This window comes from Suricata suricatta, chromosome 3 (genome assembly GCF_006229205.1).
Source record: "Suricata suricatta isolate VVHF042 chromosome 3, meerkat_22Aug2017_6uvM2_HiC, whole genome shotgun sequence".
Lineage (NCBI taxonomy): Eukaryota > Metazoa > Chordata > Mammalia > Carnivora > Herpestidae > Suricata > Suricata suricatta.
The window spans coordinates 113,047,364-113,067,177 of record NC_043702.1 but is presented as its reverse complement, the minus strand read 5'-3'; the positions used below and the strand labels follow the sequence as shown (position 1 = coordinate 113,067,177).

General features: G+C 46.2%; 1 protein-coding gene across 2 annotated transcripts in view; it reads right to left on the bottom strand.

Moving 5' to 3' along the window:
• Nucleotides 1–7,788: 7,788 nt before the first annotated feature.
• Nucleotides 7,789–19,814, bottom strand: part of EFCAB2 (EF-hand calcium binding domain 2) — a 107,127-nt gene continuing 95,101 nt past the window's right edge. Inside the window, exons 4-7 of one of the 2 annotated variants that reach the window (XM_029934859.1) lie at nucleotides 13,361–13,440; nucleotides 12,487–12,529; nucleotides 12,317–12,383; nucleotides 7,789–8,378 (exon numbers count right to left, since the gene is read on the bottom strand). In XM_029934859.1, the coding sequence (XP_029790719.1) occupies nucleotides 8,263–8,378; nucleotides 12,317–12,383; nucleotides 12,487–12,529; nucleotides 13,361–13,440 (306 nt within the window). In that variant the 3' untranslated portion in view covers nucleotides 7,789–8,262. The remainder of the gene's footprint in view (nucleotides 8,379–12,316; nucleotides 12,384–12,486; nucleotides 12,530–13,360; nucleotides 13,441–19,814) is intronic. The other variant, XM_029934861.1, reaches the window with a different exon arrangement.

Genomic DNA, 19,814 nt, shown 5'->3' with positions numbered 1-19,814 from the left:
AGCAGGCAAGCCAGACGGAGTCACACATTCACACTCACATACACAGAAGAGGTTATTACATTTTCTTCCATAGAACTTCTATAGATGAGACCACTGGGGGATCTGGGGAGTAATCAGCTCCCCCTTCCACCACTATGGGTGGGCAGGACAGATTTAGGGCCCAGGCCTTACCAGTTTCGGTCATGGGTTCCAGGTCCTCACTTGCCAAGTCTCCTTGAGTCTGGCAGGAATGGCAGAGTGTGGCAGCCAGAGGTGTCCAAGCTGGAGACACCAACATTCAGGCCGGGTGCACCTTCTCCTTTTTGATTCCTCATTCCATCACTGCCTCGCCGTTTTCCCAAACCGGAGGCAACAACGGGCCAGTGCAGTTGGGTTTCCCGGTCAGGGAACCAAATGTTGCAGGATCTGGTCTGGATCACCCAGTAGAAAAACCAAGCAGAACTCGGAGATCTTGTTAAGGAGGAGGGTTATTTTGCACTGGTGGGCTCAGAGGAGATCATTCTCCAGAGGTCTGAGGGCAGAACATTAGCAGAGGGAACAATTTATAGCCAGTTACTTCCGATTCCTCATCCATCAGACAGGTGTTTCCTATTGGTCCTGTCAGCCATCTTACAGCAGATTTTCCCTATCAAGAACACATTATTCACAACAGACTTATAAAATATTCCCCAGCTCTCTAAAGTTGACTCAACCAGGGGTGCCTAGGAAGCTCAATAGGTTAAGCCTCTGACTTCAGCTCAGGTCATAATCTCACAGTCCATTGGTTCAAGCCCCGTGTCAGGCTCTGAGGTGAGCCTGCTTCAAATTCTGTCTGTCTGTCTGTCTCTCTCTCTCTCTCTGCCCCTTCCCCACTGGCACTCTGTCTCTCTCTAAAATAAAGAAACATCAATAAAATAAAATAATAAAGTTGACTCAACCATTCTACTTCTAGGAATATATTCTAAGCAAATAATTAAGATTTAAGTACCTAGATATTCATAACAATTTATCATGATAGAGCAAAAGTGAAAGTTATTTAAATGACCATGAATAAGAAACTAGTTAAATAAATTACAATAGATCCCAACAATTAGTTACTACTCAATGATTTAATTTCGGTTTTAGGTGAATATACATGAACACAGAAACATTGTTCATGGTGTATTAAAGTTCAGAACAGAGGGGCACAGTCGGTTAAGCGCCAGCCATCGGCTCAGGTCACGATCTCACGGTTCATGGGTTCAAGCCCCGCATCGGGCTCTGTGCTGACAGCTAGCTCAGAGCCTGGAGCCTGTCTTCAGATTCTGTGTCTCCCTCTCTCTCTGACCCTCCCCTGCTCACACTGTCTCTCTCTCTCTCTCAAAAATAAATATAACATTAAAAAAATTTAAAAAGTAAAAGAAAAAGTTTCCCACAAAGTGACCTAGAATTGAATACGGCACTGGCAGAAGTGAATGTCAGGAAAATGGCAGAGCTCTTGGTCAGCAGATCTTGGTCAGGTCTTATCTGATTTCATGAAGAGTAACTAAAAAATAATGTAAATTACCGAAAAGACTAGTTGGCAAATAGATTTACCTTTACTCTCACAGTGAACTTTGCCCCCGTGAACATCATGCCTTGAACTGGTAACTGGGCTCTGAATGGAGTCACCACAGCTGCAAGACATTTCAAAACTAAGCATTCAGAACACCAAAAGGATCCTGACTTTTATTTAGCCACACTTAAAGTCAGGTAATAATCCATACTTTCATAAATTTCATAAACATAGTCAAAAATGGTTAGAAACGTCTTTCAAGATGTCTTACTGGGTAGCTGAAGACTAACAAGGAGGTACCCGGATGTATCTGCTGCTCATATCAAACTGGGTCTGGGTTTTCAGCATGGGCTATTTTATCTTACCTCCTTCGCCAAAGAACTAGAAGCGGCCTCACATTTTCAACTTCATCAATTCTTTAAATAAAAATAAAACCTTGTTTCCTCAAGTGAATACGACAGTTTTCTCCAGTAAGTGAGGTGAATAATTTAAAAGCCACTTTAAAAGCACTATGACTTACAGCAATTTTGTAAAAAAGAAGAAAGATCCGGCAATCCCACTTCTGGGGATTTATCCGAAATCACTGAAAGCAGGGTCCAGAATCATTCATGGCAGCCTGGTTCACAATAGCCAACACGAAGCAACCCAAATGCCCACCGATGGATGAATGGATAAACGAAATGTGGTTAGTACCCACGACGGGGTATTACTCTCCTTTAAAAGCAAGGAGATCCTGACGCCTGCTCCACGCGGATGAACGCAGCAGAGGACACTACGCTAAGTGAAACAAGCCAGTCACAAAAAGACTAACGCAGCATGACTCAACCTACACATAGCATCTAACTCCTAGTAGTCAAACTCACAGAAACAGAGTAGCATGGTACTCACCAGTGGCTGGGGCGAGGGAGGGCATGGGTACAGCATTTCAGATTTGCTAGATGAAAAAGTTCTGAACACCTAAATCACAAGAACATAAATATACTCAGCACTATTGAACTGTGCACTTGACAACATTTAAGATGGCAAATGTTACACTGTGGTTTTTTTTTTTAACTGCAGTTGTTAAAAAAAAAGAAAGAAAGAAAGAAAAAGCACTGCCTGAAACTCCTCGTTTGGGGCACCTGGGGGGGCTCAGTCGGTTAAGCATCTGACTCCTGATTTCAGCTCAGGTCACCATCTCACAGTTCATGGATTCGAGCCCCGAGTCAGGCTCTGTGCTGTCATCACGGGCCTGCTTGGGATTTCTCTTTCCCTCTCTCTTTCTGCCCCTTCCAGGACCCCACTCCCATGCATGAGCACGGGATCTCCTGGAGACGGGGTGTGAAGTAGGCCACCAATCAGAACTTCTGAAAGCATTCTAGAAAGGGTGGGGGGTCCCGACTCTGAGGGAGCCTCTAGGAGGGAGCCCCTCCTAGGACAACATGTCACCATCTGATCATGGACACGTTGGGGCTGACTCTCCAAATTGCTTCCGCACTACCAGGGTCCCCCAGGGAAGCAGGCTTTTAGAAGAGAACTCTGAGCCGCCCGTGTGCTCCGGACAAGTCCCTGCCTGGGCCTCCGCACTGGGCACCAGGACACGCTTCAACCTGACGTGCTGGCACCGCTGCCGCTGCCGAGTGATGAGCCCCTGGGCGCGCTGCCTCCATACAGTGCATTTCACACCCCTGCCACCTCCTTCGCAGCCGCGGGTGTCGCCATCACCAGCAGCCCGTCACCATACCCCCTGCCTGCACCGCCCCACCCTGGCCTGAGGGCACCACACTCACACTCATCCCTGGGTGGTGATTGGAACATGCCTGGCTAAGTGACTGGCATATCCTGTCTCCACTCGGGTTTCACCCTGGCCGTGACAACACTTCTGCGGTTACTTTTCCCAACCCTCCAGCAGGGAGGATTCCTCACCATTATTTTTATGTTACTTCTTTTAATGTTTCTTTTTAATTTTTTAACATTTATTCATTTTTGAGAGACAGAGCATGAGTGGGGGAAGGGCAGAGAGAGAGGGAGACACAGAATCAGAAGACAGGCTCCAGGCTCTGAGCTAGCTGTCAGCACAGAGCCCGATGCGGGGCTTGAACCCACGAACTGTGAGATCGTGACCTGAGCCAAAGTTGGACACTTAACTAACTGGCCACCCAGGCATGCCATGTGCTATTTTTTTTTAATGTTTATTTTGAGAGAGAGAGAGAGCAAGAGCACGTGTGAGCAGGTAAGAAGTAGAGAGTGAGGGAGACACAGAATCTCAAGAAGGCTCCGCACTGGCAGCACAGAGCCTGATGTGGGGCTTGATCTCACTAACCGTGAGATAGTGACCTGAGCCAAGATCGAGTCAGACGCTCAACCGACTGAGCCACCCACGTGCCCCATGTGCTATTTTTAAATGGGCAGATGACATCTTAATTGTCCACACTGACACACGCTAAGAGGGAGCTCTATTAATAATTACATTCAGACAAAAGGGACAGGCTGGAACCACTGTGGGTAAAGCAGGACATATGGTCACCCTACCTGCCCAGAGACGGTTTGAACGCAGCAGTCATGTGACACAGAGCCCCAGCGGACCCCAGGTGACACAAAATGGCTCATTGTAGAAGGCCACTGAGGGTTTTGGGTTGTTCACAACACACCGTGGCGAACACTGATGAATACGACGCCTCAGAACTGTGTGTCCTCGTTAGCACTGCTGTGAAACGGGGGTAACGGGACCGTGCCCCTTCTCTGCGGGTGGTTGCGAGAGTTGGATGAGCTGACAGATGGCACAGTGGATGGTGCATCAACATAGCCAGAATAACATGGAGAATAAAAGAACCCTCTAAGATCACAGTGAAGTCCAAGGTCAAGCAGGCTGGATTATGACCTAGAAAGCCAATCTCCCCTCCCTGCCACCACACTCATGCTGCCTTGCAGAGGTCTGAGGGCCCCTGTGTCTTCTGTCCGCTGCCCCCATATCTGCGCCAAGCACGGGAACTCCACAGGCCATCCCTGTATCTGCCTTCCCCTGCAGTCCCCACCTGCTTCCATCTCAGATGATGAGGATGACATCTCAGGTGACAATCCACACGGCAACCCGCTGACTTTGCTCCTGAGCCCAAATCACTGACCAAAATCCTCCAGGATTTCCTGAAAATCCTTATGTGGGCTCTTTCTCAACTCAAGCTCTGTAACCTTCTCCCTTCTTCCTCATTCAAGTATAAAACAGGGGTGCCTGGGGGGCTCAGTTGGTTAAGCGTCTGGCTTCCACCCAGGTCATGATCTCGGCGTACGTGGGTTTGAGCCCCACATCAGGCTCTGGGCTGACAACTTGGAGCCTGGTGCCTGCTTCAGATTCTGTGTCTCCCTCTCTCTCTGCCCCTCACAAGCATCTCAGAGCTCATGCTCCATCTCTCTCAAAAAAAGATAAACAATTAAAGAAAAATAAGAATGAAACAGAGGCCATTAGGTAGGGACTGTATACGCGGGTTCACTGTTCTCACCGGCCCCAGAACAATCCTTGTCTTTTTGCTCTGGAACCCGGACCCTACTACTTCCTTAGGGTCTTTGACTTCTCTGCTGGCCCTCAGTCCTTTGAGTACACATATACCCACATGTGCCCCCTCTTCTGGAAATATCCTGCTGTGCCCCCCCCGCCCTGTCCTCATGCCCCACTTTCTCACAGCCCTCTGGTCCCCGGCCCACTGGAGGCTGTCCCTGTCACTTCACCAAATCTACTCCTGCAGATGCCATCCATGGACACTGATTGACATTTTTTATCTTTTTTTTTTTTCAGTTTATTTATTTATTTTGAGAGAGAGAGAGAGAGAGAAAGAGAACCAGCAGGGGAGGGGCAGAGAGGAAGGGGGGACAGAGGATCTGAAGCAGGCTCTGTGCTGACAACACAGTCCGACACGGGGCTCAAATTCATGAACCATGAGATCCTGACTTGAGCCGAAGGCAGAGCTTAAGTGACAGAGCCCCCCACGCGCTCCTCTTTCTCCTTCTTTACTTTCCCTGTCCTCAATATGACCTCGCTATGACCTCTGACTTGGCCTCCAGATGCTTCTCTCTCGCTTTCCCCCCTCAGGCAGCTCCTTCCCAGTCTCTCGTGGGCCCCTTCCTCCCCCACCTTCCCTTAAATGCTGACGTTCCCTATGGGCTATTGACCCTCTTTTTTCTTTCTGCTACTTTTCTACTTTCTTTCTTAACTACAACTGACATGCCGAGGACTCCGAAATCCAAGTCTCTTGCCAGATCTTCCTCCTGCTGATCCAACTGGTTGTTCAATGTCTCCCCGGGTGTCTCACTCCACCCTGGATGTCCACAGCCAAACTCGCCATGTCGCCCACCAACCCAGACTTGCCTCTCCGCTCTGCCCACTGTGCAAACCAGAAACCTGGGACTCCCGCCCGACCTGTCCACCAACCGCGGCGCTTACCGGCTGGCCTCCCTGCTTCTTTCTAGTCTTGACTCCTCAGGATCTATTTTCCATGCTACCTACAAATGCTCTTTCTCGACAATCTTCAGAAAAAGTCGAAATTCCGACACTAACATCCTGATGGCACATCTGACCTGATTTCCTTAACGGTCCAGCCCCTGCCTCCAGCCCAGCTTCATTTCTCATCACATTCCCCCAATCCACACGCCACACGCACACCACGACCTTCATTCCCAGAACACCCCGTCTTTCCTGACACCCCCAGGGCTTTTGCACCCACTGGTCCCCTGCGGAAATGCCCTGTGTCCCACCACCAGCTCAGTCCCCTACTCGTCTTGACTATGACATTTCCTGTTCTGGGGCACCTTTTCTGCTCACCAGGCCCTCCCCTCTCCCGGAAACTTTCCCGCCAGGCTGAGTGAGGTGCCCCTCTTGTGCACCTCCACAGCACCAAGAATGTGCCCAGCCTGACAGGCGGTTGTTGACTGACTTGCAGATCTCCTTTGCTAAACAGTGACCTCAATTAGTTATGGACAGAGGCAGCTTGGGGCTCTAAGAATACTCAGTAAATGTTTCATGAATGAATGGACGAATAGTGACAAATCGTTTCTTGGGTAGCAGCCCCTCTCTTGCATCTTGGGAGGAGGAATCATGAGCAACAGCAAGTATGTGTGTGTGTGTATGTGTGTGTGTGTATAAACACACACGTAGGGGTGAGACATCTTTAAACAGAGATCACTGTGGGGGTGTCTGGGTGGCTCAGGCGGTTGAGCATCCAACTTCAGCTCAGGTCATGATCTCATGGTTCGTGGGTTCGAGCCCTGCTTCAGGTGCTCTGCTGTCAGTGCAGAGCCTGCTTTGGATCCTCTGTCCCCCTCTCTCTCTGCACCTCCCCTGCTTGCATCCTCTCTCAAAAATAAATTAAAAAACATTAATTACAAAATAAAAAATAGCCCGAGCCTGGGTGGCTTAGTCGGTTAAGCATCTGACTTCAGCTCAGGTCATGATCTTTCAGTTCAGTTCGTGAGTTCCAGCCCCACACTGGGCTCTGTGCGGACAGCTCAGAGCCTGGAGCCTGCTTCACATTCTGTCTCCCTTTCTCTTCGCCCATCCCCTGTTCATGCTCTGTCTCTCTCTCTCTCTCTCACTCTCTCTCAAAAATAAACATTAAAAAATAATAATAAAAAATAAAAAACACATAGAGATCACTGTGTGTGTAGGCGTGCACAAGAAAGAACAGACAGGTTACAGGACATTATTCGGTTTCCTTTACCTTATTTCCCCCTTTGCTTGTAAGTTCCCAGGTCTTTCTCCATCATGATTCCTGCGTTCATATATCTTCATTCTGCTCTTTCAATAGTGGTACCTCCCACACACCACAGAATGTCTCGATAGTCTCACCCAGTATTTAGGACAACACTTGCGCAGCTGCTGTGAATCGGTAAGAATTCTAAAGACCAGAAGAGAATTGCCACTTCCTTGCATGATCAATTTCCCTTCAGTGTTGTTTTAAAAAAATTTTTAACATTTATTCAGTTTTGAGAGACAGAGACAGTGTGTGAGCAGAGGAGGGGTAGAGAGAGAGGGAGACACAGAATCTGAAGCAGGCTCCAGGCTCTGAGCTGTTAGCACAGAGCCCGATGCGAGGCTCGAACTCATGAACCACAAGATCATAACCTGAGCCAAAGTCAGATGCTTAACTGACTGGGCCACCCAGGTACGCCTCCATTCAATCTTCTCTCTAGATTCAATGACCTCAACTCCTTTAGCTGGGTGAGGAACACGCTGATAAGTGAATCTAAATTTTTATGCTAAGTTACTATCATCTGAACTGAGACTTGTAATCGACACTCATAAGGAATTAATTATCAATATTTATTTCAATACCTCCCCTTCCACATTCACATGCTGAAGCTTTAGTTGTGTGTTGCTTTCCCCACACTGCTGCTCATTCTCAGGTTGTGGTCATTCTGCCCCATTCCAAGATCTTTCTACCCCAAACCTGGGGTCATTCTGGTCCTTCTTCATTTTGTCAGCTTAGTTAATCTGAAGGTCCCCTGAGTTTTATGTGAGAATTAACAACAATCACGGATAATGTTAAAACGTTTTAAGAATAAGTTTAAAATAATTAGCAATCTGTCATTCTAAAAGGCTAGACTGCACCAAATACATCTCTGTTTTACATCGTTATGATCATCTTTAAAAAACAGTCTTGACATAGTTGTTACTAGGCTTTAATTAGCGATGCAGGAATTATAAGATAACACACAAAATTCACAAGGACCAGCCACTTTTCACATCATCCTTTCAATTAGAAACCAAGTCCTCAAGGCACTTAACTTTCATCTATCACCATCATTGTTATGTAGTCCTTGTAATGAATTGAATTTGATTCTGGATGAATTGCAGCGGACAGCATTTCTTCCATCTCCTCCTGAGAGAAAGGCTCACCTGGGAAGGGCAAGAAGGGAAACTCGTCATTGACAATCTTCTGATCTTTTTGTTGCTCTTTCCGATGCTCGATCAGCTTAATTGCCATGGAGACCCCCCCCTTGCTGTGTCGCTGGTTCATCCCCCTGGGGTCCCCCCCGGGAGACAGCACACCAGGACTGTCCAGACACTCAAAGAGCAGGCGGTTGTGCCCCTGGCAGACTCTGGACGCATTCTACCTTGCGGACATTCTAGCTCAGGCGACCTAAAAAACTGAGCACTCCAGCCAAGTCAGCAAGACGCCCTGAGTAAGGTTGCTTATTTACTTAAATTAAAACTATTGGAATCGCCTAAGGACTCACACGAAGGTCCACGTTTCCAGGGAGTCTAATCATTATATTTAGCAAGGGTGTGAGGAAGGGATTAAATGGTCTCAAGGCAGAATTGCTTCGAAGCAGATGATAAAGACTTGAAGTCTCTGAATCCTTCACGACGCCAGCTGAGCCCACGGACAGATGCCACTCATCCTCCGTGTCAAACGGTCCTCTCTGCTACAGTCTGGCCCAGCGCTGCTGCCATAGGAAACCAAAAGTCACACAGAGAAGCTGAGGATTTTGCTGGATGCAGGCAATAGCGGAGGGTCACCTTGGACACTGATTGCACCACGATGAGAAGCAAACTCAGGAGGAACGTTGGAAGGGTTGCCAACTGCTTGAGAACTTTGTCCTGATATTAAGCAAAAATGCAGACACATCCAAATCGCCACTTTCCCCTAAGAGCCATCTCTGAGCCGGTGAGTTACTAAGGTCTGAGGATCCCTTAGCTTCCTTTATTTTTTTAAATTTTTTTACATGTATTTATTTTTGAGAGACAGACTGTGAACAGGGGAGGGTCAGAGAGAGAGGGAGACAGAATCTGAAGCAGGCTCCAGGCTCTGAGCTAGCTGTCAGCAAGAGCCTGACGCAGGGCTCCAACCCACGAACCGAACCGTGCAACCATGACCTAAGCCGAAACCGAACGCTCGACCGACTGAGCCCCCAGGTGCCCCAGGATCCCTTAGCTTCTGAGCTTCTCATATGTGACAACAAACAATGTTTTCCAGGTTGGAATTCTGCTAAAACTACAGAGATTGTTCAAGTGTGGATCATGAGGACGATGATAACGGATTATCAAACAAGTGGAATATGTCAAGTTCTTGAAACTGCACTTACTTCCTAAGAAAAGAGAGAACGTGCCTATGGAGCCTTATACCTGATGAAATGGTCAATCTGCTGCCCATGAACTCTGGTGGGCCAAAGTCCTGCAAAGGGCACTGGTAACAGCCGTGTTGAGATGCATGAAGTGACCCTCCTCACTTACAGAAGAGGGACCAGCACACAGAGCCACGAGGCCACCGGCCCGGCCAACGAGTGGCAGAGCTGGGGCTGGGATGCCGTTGTCTAGCTCAGTGTCCATGAGCTCGGGGACCACACCTGACCACTCGGTCACACCACTTCTGTGGGTACAGAAGGGGATACGTGGTATTTGATTAAGGATAGGAACAGAATAGCTTAGTGATTAAAAGCACAACTGAGGAGGCACCTGGCGGGGGGTCAGGCAGTTAAGCATTTGACTCTCGATTTCAGTTCAGGTCATGGTCTCATGGTTTGTGAAATCGAGCCCTGCATTAGGCTCTATGCTGACAGCATGTGGCCTGCTTGGGATTCTCTCTCTCTCTCTCTCTCTCTCTCTCTCTCTCTCTCTCTCTCTCTCTCTCTGTGTGTGTGTGTCAAATAAATAAATAAACATTTTTAAAAAAGCACAATCTTGGGAGGCAGACTACTTGGGTTCAAATGCTAAGCTGTCCCAATTAGCTTTAAGATCCTGGGCAAATCACTTCAGCTCTCTGGGCCTCGGTTTTCCTGCCTGTGAAATGGAGCTGATAATTGCAGCAGCTCTCTAATGTGGTCGTTATGAGGATTCAACGGTCTATTATCAAAATAACACTTAGAACGTGGCCTGGCACACAGGTGGCAATACGTATATGTTTGAACACAGGCTTGGAGCCCTTCCCTGCTGCCAAATCCTGCCTGACACCATCACACGCCTGCACATGTTGCAGGAACTGGATTCGCTGTGGTTTATCATGAGCGTCGTAGGATTTCCGGGGCAGTCGGAACACACGTCCCCAGTCTGACTGCTAGTCCGTGGATGTCATGAAGCGCCGCCTGTCTCCGTCTCTGCTACAGTCTGTCTCTGCTCTCTCTGCGTCGGGCAGCAGCATTACCTTGACACTCGTCATCCTGTTACTCCTGCCTTAGCTCCTGCCTTGTCCCCTGTGTGCTATTGCTCATGAAGACTCATGGATCCTACTGTGGACAGGCCCATTGTACCTAGCTCTCTTTTTTTAAGGTTATTTATTTTTGAGAGAGAGAGAGCGTGCACACTTGCATGGGGGAGGGGAGGGGCAGAGAGGGGACACAGAAGGTCCAAAGTGGACTCTGTGATGACAGCACAGAGCCCGACATGGGGCACAACCTCACGAACCACGAGATCATGACCTGAGAGGAAGTCGGACGCTTAACTGACTGAGCCCCTGAGGGGCCCCTGTACCTCGCTCTCCTGCTAGCACTGGCCTGACCTGGCTGGGGGCCTTCACTGAGCTGCAGCAGCCTCCTGGCTGGTCTCCACTCCTCCAACAAACCACCAGCACCAGACTGACCTTCAACAATCCCTCCTGCACCGTGAGGCCCGTCTGCTCAACACCCATCATGCTCCTGGGGAACCCACAAGGTGAGGTCCAACCCCAAGCCCAGGCCTCAACAGGCTAGCCCACAGATCTACCCAGATTTCTCTCCTGCTGTTTGCCAGCAAGACCCCCAGGCACTCTGCACTCACAGTCTCCATGATATGGCGATAACATGCTCACTTCCATCTCACGACCTCTGTTCACACTATGTTATCAATACCTTTCTCTCTCCATCGGGCCCCTTCACGAATCCTTCCTTCAGCTGCTCATTTGTCTATTAATTCAACACACATTTGTTGAGACTTACGGTGGTCAGAGATGGGGTGCTGTAATGCGTAAGACTTTACTCCTGCTCTCAGGGCACCCGGGGGGCTCAGTCGGTGAAGCATCAGACTTTGGCTAAGTTCATGATTTCGTGGTTCATGAGTTCGAGCCCCATGTCAGGCTCTGTGCTGACAGCTCGGAGCCTGGAGTTGCTTTGGATTCTGTGTTTCCCTTTCTCTCTGCCCCTCCCCCTACCTCTCAAAATTAAAAAACAATAAAAGACTACTCCTCCTATCAATAACTCACCCATACAAATTCTACCATCTTGAGAATCTATTGTCTTATATTTTGAATTGTCTTATAAGGTACGTTTATTTCCCCCAATATAGTACTCTTGAGAAATGGAGATTTTCATACCTCTCACCTACACATAATAGGTCACCATATTAATGACACGGAAGTGTTTCTGGCCATTTTAACTAAATTCATATTGCCCAATATCATCTAGGATTCACTCCCCTTAATTAATCCTATGATTAAGAGGCTGGTGCTTTAAAATCCATAGGCTTCCCGTCAAAGTGAAGCCCTAAGACATTCGTTACCATGTGAGGGCACCTGGGGGGCTCAGCTGGGCGTCCAGCTTCAGTCTCAGGTCATGATCTCATAGTTTGTGGGTTTGAGCCCCTTGTTGGGCTCTGTGCTGACAGCTCAGAGCCTGAAGCCTGCTTCAGATTCTGTGTGTGTGTGTGTGTGTGTGTGTGTGTGTGTATGTGTGTGTGTGTGTGTGTCTCTCTCTCTCTGTTCCTCCCCCACTCACACTATGTCTCTCTCTCAAAAATAAACATTAAAAAATATTCTTAATAATAATAAAAATAAAGCATCCTCTAAAATTTTTCCATAATTGTTTTCAAATTATTAATCACTTAAGTAAGTCACAGTTATAAAGGAAGTCATAAATCACTCTTACCTTCTTCAGTCATATATTTGATCAGTTCTTCCTTTAAAAGAAACCCACGTTTCGATGAATCTAATACCTGCGAGAAAATAAAAGGCAGATATTATATTTTTGATTTGGTAAATAAATTCTACATGATGAATTTTTCACATAAATATATATAAAATCTGGAGCTTACGTACCTCAAATGCTTCAAGAAGGAGATCTTCTGGAATCGGTCTGTATCTAAGTGTACAGTAAGGGGAGCAAATGCCACAATATTTAGCTCAGTCTCTACACAATAAATGATCACATAAAACAAAACAAAAGCTGCTAATATACAAGGATAATAATACTTCCCTCCCTGAAACAGTTTTGGATTTCTAGATATGAAAGCTGAAGTACTTCACACCCACAGAAAATACTCAGTTAAAAATCGCGTGATGTTATCTATTCACCTTTTTCATCGTTGAAGATATCCACTTATTGGGAAATAAAATTTCTACAGTAAACCAACTGTAATAAGTTAACGCTATATGGTCTTTAGAAAAAATAATTAGGGTTAATTCTCAGTGAGGATTCAAAATAGAAGGTAATAAATATGTTGTTGACTTATGCTTTTGGCAGCCTTTTTCCTCTGTAATTACGCTTTGCTGATCAGATGAATATAAACACGGTTGATATTTCTAAGCACATGCCAAATTGCAGTTCGGGAGCACAGTGACGGGAGCGCGTGGGGGGCTCAGTCAATGAAGCATCCAACCCTTGGTTTCGGCTCAGGCCATCATCTCACGATTCGTGAGTTTGAGGCGCACATTGGGCTCCATGCTGTTGGTGTGGAGCCAGCTTGGGATTCTCTCTCCCTCCCGCTCTCTCTGGTCCTCCCCTGCTTGTTCTCTCTATCTATCTCAAAATAAATACACTTAAAAATTTTTAAATAAACGTGAAAAGTCAGGAAAAAGCTATCCCAGGATAAACACTGGCTGGTTGAGTAGAATATGCAGAGTGAAAAAGCCAAGTGTTCATAAATTAAGATAATTCTAATCATTACCTTCACAACTGTAGGCACTTTCTTACCTTCTTTCCAGTAGTATTCTGGTCATCACTGGAAGAAATTTTTCAAATCGAATGTATCCAGTGGGTTCTTCTTCCTCTACCTAAACATTCATACAAAAGAGCCACATGTTACTTCGACAAGTGTACTAAGCACTTCCTTTTCCAAGCACTGCACCAAGTGCTAGGGATTTGATAATGAGCATACGTGGACATGGTCCCTGCTCATTCGGTAGTGGAGACCTATATTAATCAAAAAACAACAGAGCTGAGGGTCTAATTATAAACACAGTGAAGTGAAGAAGCATGGGTCTAGTAGAGCCTAGAGCAAAGGGAAGGTGTAGGTCGGGATCAGGAAAGGCACTCACGAGGAAATCACACTGGAGCCGATTTATAAAGGGTGAGTAGAAGGTACTTAGACAAAGCCGGCAGAGATGAGACTCCAGGTAGAGGAAACAGAGTGCATGAAGACCCCGTGGAAGCCAGGAGGCTGGAGGGGGTGGGGTTAGGGAGCAAGATAGAGAATGTTTCCAGATGAAGCTGGAGGGAGAGACAAGAACCAGAGCTTGCTGGGTCTTCCTGTCCATGAAAGTGACTTGGGTTGTCCTCCTAAGACCACCCAGAGACCCCTGAAGGTCTGATAGATGTGTGTGTGAATGACCACACTGGTTGGGGGCAAGGCGGCTTCTGCCATGGGCAGAAGCGTGGACTAGGGTGGTGGCCATGGCAAAGAAGCAGATGGCTTCCAGAACTATTTAAGAAATAAAAGCAATAGGATGGAGCTGCATCTATTATGGTCAAAGATAAGAACCAAGAGAGGAGTCGAGGACTCTGACTTGCAGAAATGGGATGGAGTGCTGAAGGAGAAGAGCCTGGATCAGAGGACCAATCATATCCCAAGGACCAGGGTACATATCAAATCCTCATAATATTTACTAAACGCCCACATGGTTAATGGGACTTTGTTACACCACCACTAAATAAGAGAACACTATACCTGAGAAAGAGAAATTTTGGTACCTAGCACCATTAGATGAAAACGGGAGACTCTTGCCTGTAGGTCCAACGTTGATGGTGAGGCGGAACAAAACACTATTGATCTTCATCTGCATGTCAGGCTATTTACAAGGAGCTGTAAATTTTCCACGCCCTTTCAAAAATCCTATTAAAAGACTCATAGATCCCAACTCAACACAGGACCTTTTAACAGATTTATTCTTGGAACAAAAAATAAGAAGTCTAGAGGTTGTTGTTAAATGGAACACACCGCCGTCCAGATGACAACTATTTTTTAATGTCTATCCTAGAGGCTCAGAGGCTCACCTGGGGTGAGTGGGACCCTCGGACTCCACTATCAACAGAAAATGTCATCCATGTCGTGACAGAATGATACTCCGGACGCTCGGAGCCCATCAACACACAAACAACTGTCTCAGCAGCTGCCTCTCGGTACAAGGAAAACATTGTACAAATTAATGTTCATAGGGCTCTGATGTTAACAGTCGTACACTGTTAACTCCCAACCCCAGGAGCCTCTTAAAAATCAAATGTCAGCCTCATGAGACTACCTTTGGAGAGATCATTTTTAAATTAAAATGGCAAGTTTCTATGCTGATCATTCCACAAATTTGCCTGAGAAGCTAGGGCCATGGTTTCCTCCGTCTCTCCCCATCCTCATCAAAGAAATCACTATGGAGCAAACAGCCTCGACCTTGAAAGATCAAAATCCCTCAATATTTTATGAGCACCCTCATCAATCTACAAGTGGTCCGTAAGGTGTCCAAAGGGAGCTCAGCTCTATGGCACTCTCTCCACCACGTGAGCATTCACGACACATGGCATCTGCCCCGGGAGGCTCCCCTGGCTCCCATGGTTCCCACGAGTGCCCCGGGGCTCGCAATGCAGGGGCGGGGAAGGGGGGGGACCGCAATCTTTCTGGCCTGATCTATCTGTGAGAGCCAAAACTTTAGAAAAACAGTAAGTTAAAGCAGATCTCCAATGAATCAGGAAAGCAGAAGATACGCACAATTTCCTTATTTTTTTTTTAAGATGGATAATGAATAAACAGAGGACTCACGGTTAAAAAGAAGAAAATAAGGAAGTCCACCTTCAACCTGAGCAGAATGTGAAAGTCTTTCTATGACCCAACACTGTCCTCTAGAGGCCACATCTAATCCATTCTTTTGTACAAAAAGATGTAGAAGCAATGGCATAAAAACAATACAATTACATAATAATTCTTTTTTTAAATTTATTTTTGAGAGACAGAGAGAGACAGTGCGAGCAGGGGAGGGTCACAGAGAGAGGGAGATACAGAATCTGAAGCAGGCTCCAGGCTCTGAGCTAGCTGTCAGCACAGAGCCCATTGCAGGGCTCGAACCCATGAACCATGAGATCATGACCTGAGCCAAAGCCGGATGCTTAACTGACTGAGCCACCCAGGTGCCCTGATAATTTTTTTTTAATGTTTTATTTAATTTTTGATTAAGAGACAGCATGAGCTGGAGAGGGGCAGACAGAGAGGGAGACACAGAATCCGAAGCAGGCTCCAGGCTCTGAGCTGTCAGCACAGAGCCCAACGCAGGGCTTGAATCAATGTACCGCAAAATCATGACCTGAGCCGAAGTCAGACGCTCAACTGACTGAGCCACCCAAATGCCTCAATTATATAATTCTTAATACATAGTATTAATAAACTGTTTTGGACTAAAAACTATTTTGTATTAGAAAAGGCTTTTTAGCATTTAAAAAACCTTATTTTAGAATAGTTTTACATTTAGAGAAAAGTTGTAAAGACAGTACACAGTTCCCATATACCCCCAACCAGTTTCCCCTGCTGTTAACTCTTCCATTTCTATGGTACGAGCTAGTTTGTTCAATGTCACAGTTAATGAAGTTATATTAATACATTAGTATTCACTAAACTTTATGCTTTATTTGGATTCCATTCATTTTTCTAAAAGTCATTTTTTTTAATTTTTTAGATCTTTATTTATTTTGAGAGAGAGAGAAAGAGCATGAGCAGGGAAGGGGCAAAGAGAGAGGGAGATGGGGCTCAAACTCATGAACTGTGAGATCATGACCTGAGTCTAAGGTCAGATACTCAACCAACAGAGCCACCCACGTGCCCCTAAAAGTCATTTTGAAAATATGGTATATTTCTCTATCATAAGAAAGAAACCAGAAGAGAAGGGCAGAATCTGGAAACACGAATGCAGAGAGGGAAGGCTAAGATGTGGTACTCTTATTTCTGGTGCAGGACAAGCTAGTTAACTTCATGAGGCCGTAAGTAAGATAGGACAAAAATATTACGTTCTAGAAATGTTATGCAATAAGGGTTCATAACCCACATATTAAAATTCCATTAAGATTTAATAGAAATATATCAAATATCAAGTTATATACACGTGGGGGGTAAAGGAGCATATCTCCATAGATACAGGGAGAGACAGAGAGGGTGACTTATGGGTTGAGATGTGTCCTCCCCAAATCCCTATGCTGGAGTCCTAACACCCATACCTCAGAATGTGATTTATGTGGACAGAGGGTATTTACAGAGGTAATCAAGTTAAAATGACTGGTTGTCCCTATAAAAAGGGAAAATTTGAACACAGACATGCACACAGGGAGAATGCCATGTGAACCTGAAGATGGTCATCTCCAAGCCACAGAGAAAGGCCTGGAACAGATCTTTCCCTCACAGACACCAGAGGAACCAACCCAGCCCACACCTTGACTTTGTACTTTTAATCTCCAAGACTGTCGGATGATCAGGTCCTGTTGTTTAAGTGCTGTTTGTGGTACTCTGTCCCAGTAACCCTACCAAACATACATACACACACACACAAACACACACACACACACACACACACACACATGCACATACATATATATACACATACATATTCCAAGTATGCATGATACATTGTAACCCAAAGACTTTGAATCACTATCAAGCTTAAACTCCTACACTTACCAACTGGAGGTTAACAAAGCAGATACTTGAAATTCAGAACCAATTTTACAGAGTTGATATGGAACAATAACGCAGCCCAGGTCTACTTTCTCCAAGAGAAAACTCAATTAAGTGACTGATAATGAAGTGAAATCAAGCTATCACCCCCAGGTGATAGCAGACATATTGGAAAAAACTAGGAATTCATTGACATTTCTTCACTCCAAGCAAAGTCATACTGGAAAGCGCTTCTCTTCTGTATTGGGTAGTTTCTTTAAAAAGAAAAAATGGAAAAATGTCACAATACATTCCCCTTGTTAGACCAAGGATCATTTCAAATATTCCGACTAACACGCCCCTTCGCCGCCCCACCTGTAATAGGGCGAGGGGCACGTTTACCTCACACAGTTGCTCTGAAGTTTACATGAGAGGAACATGATATTAGAGAGAAAGAGAGAGTGAGCAGGGGAGGGGCAGAGACAGGGGCTGGGGGGTGGTGAGAATCCTAAGCAGGCTCTACACAGTTAATGGGGAGCCCAGTGCGGGGGCTCAAACCCACGAACTAGGATATCAGGACCTGAGCCGAAATCAAGAGTCAGATGCCCAACTGACTGGACCACCCAGACGCTCCAGCTGGGCGTCTCCTGTTACGAGCATGAGGATTTCGATCAAGAGCACACACACATCTGGGTCTACATCACACAAGGATGCCTCCTCCTAAAAGCATCAATGTCTGGTGCCGAAATCTTAAGGACATCCCCCCACTCCACCACACGGACCTAACCTGTCCATACAGGAGGCTGGGCCTGGCTTCCGCCTGTAAATGCCACATGGGGTGAATAAACCCCTTTGCAGGAAGATCCCCCACCCCATGCTCTGCCTCTGAGAACCACTCACAGCGAATTCCTCTTCCTCGTGGGCGGGCAGGTGTCCGCCCGGCAGACCGAGGCCCCGATCCACCCCTGCAAAGAACTATGGGGAAGAGAATATACCGCTTCATTGGGGTGCAGAGGGCCCAGCTCTTGGAGGCTCACAGCGCCTGCAGACACCCCAGTCCCCCCGCACCCTGTCCGGGCCGTGAAGAAGCCTAGTATATAGGGATGGTGGGGGATTCTGAAAAACATCAACAAGCATCTAAGTCTCAAGGCATGAAGCAAATACAGTTTCTTGCTCCACTCTGGCAAAAGGCCACTTTCTTCTTGTATTTTGCTTCTGCAGGAAGTTGGGCACAAGGAGGTGAAGGGCCCAGCTGGTCCATAATTTGGTCAGGAGTTCCAATGGGACCACAGCCCAGAGCTCTCTGTGCCCATAGTGAAGTCATCTGTATCCTCACAGTGAAATCATCAGGCCATCCCTTTTCTCATTAAAGCATTATTTATTTTAATGCTGAACTCACTGAGTAGGCATAATAAAACACACAGTGAAAATTCATTTCTCCCCAATGACACTCGCTCAGTCAATGAATTGAACAATTTCATGCTTCACAAAAGCAAGATAGTAACGGTAGTTAAGATGCTTTATAAAGCACCTACATTCCACCTAGTGCCAGGTCACCTAGTAAGATATGCGTACCGTTTTTTAACTCTTTGTGGTTAAAAACTAAAAACAAAAACAAGACAGGTCAAGTTAGGCTCTAAATAGCACATAATCAATTTCTGATACAAATCATGACTCAACTGGAGCACCTGGGTGGCTCAGTCGGTTAAGCGTCTGGCTTTGGCTCAGGTCGTGATCTCACAAATCATGACTCAAAGCAAAAACAGCACAATTTTGAAAAGTATTTCTCTACCTTGGATGGAATATTTTCTTAACAAAAATTCACTGGCATTTGAGAAAAAAAATTATCTTTACAAATGAAAAATCTTAAAGCCACCTACTTGAGGGGCTCCTGGGTTGCACAGTCAATTGAGGATCTGACTTCAGCTCAGGTCATGATCTCACAAGTCATGGTTTGAGTCCCACGTCCAGCTCTGTGTGGACAGCTCAGAGCCTGGAGCCTGCTTCAGATTCTGTGTCTCCTTCTCTCTCTCTGCCCCTCCCCTGTTCATGCTCTGTCTCTCTCTCAAAAATAAACATTATCTTGATGAGGTCCCAGTAGTTCATTTTTGTTCTTGATTCCCTTGCCTCTGGGGATGTGTTGAGGAAGAAATTGCTGTGCAAAGGAAACAATAAAAAAAACTAACAGGCAACTGACAGAATGGGAAAAGATAGTGGCAAATGGCGTATCAGATAAAGGGCTAGTATCCAAAATATACAAGGAGCTCACTAAACTACATACACGAGAAATGAATGATCCAGTGAAGAAATGGGCAGAAGACCTGAATAGACACTTCTCCAAAGAGGACATCCAGATGGCCAACAGGCACATAAAACGATGCTCAGCGTCACTCATTATCAGGGGAATACAAATCAAAACCACACTGAGATACCACCTCACACCGGTCAGAGTCACTAAAATAAACAAATCAAGAGACTATAGATGCTGGCGAGGGTGTGGAGAGATGGGCACCCTCCTACACTGTT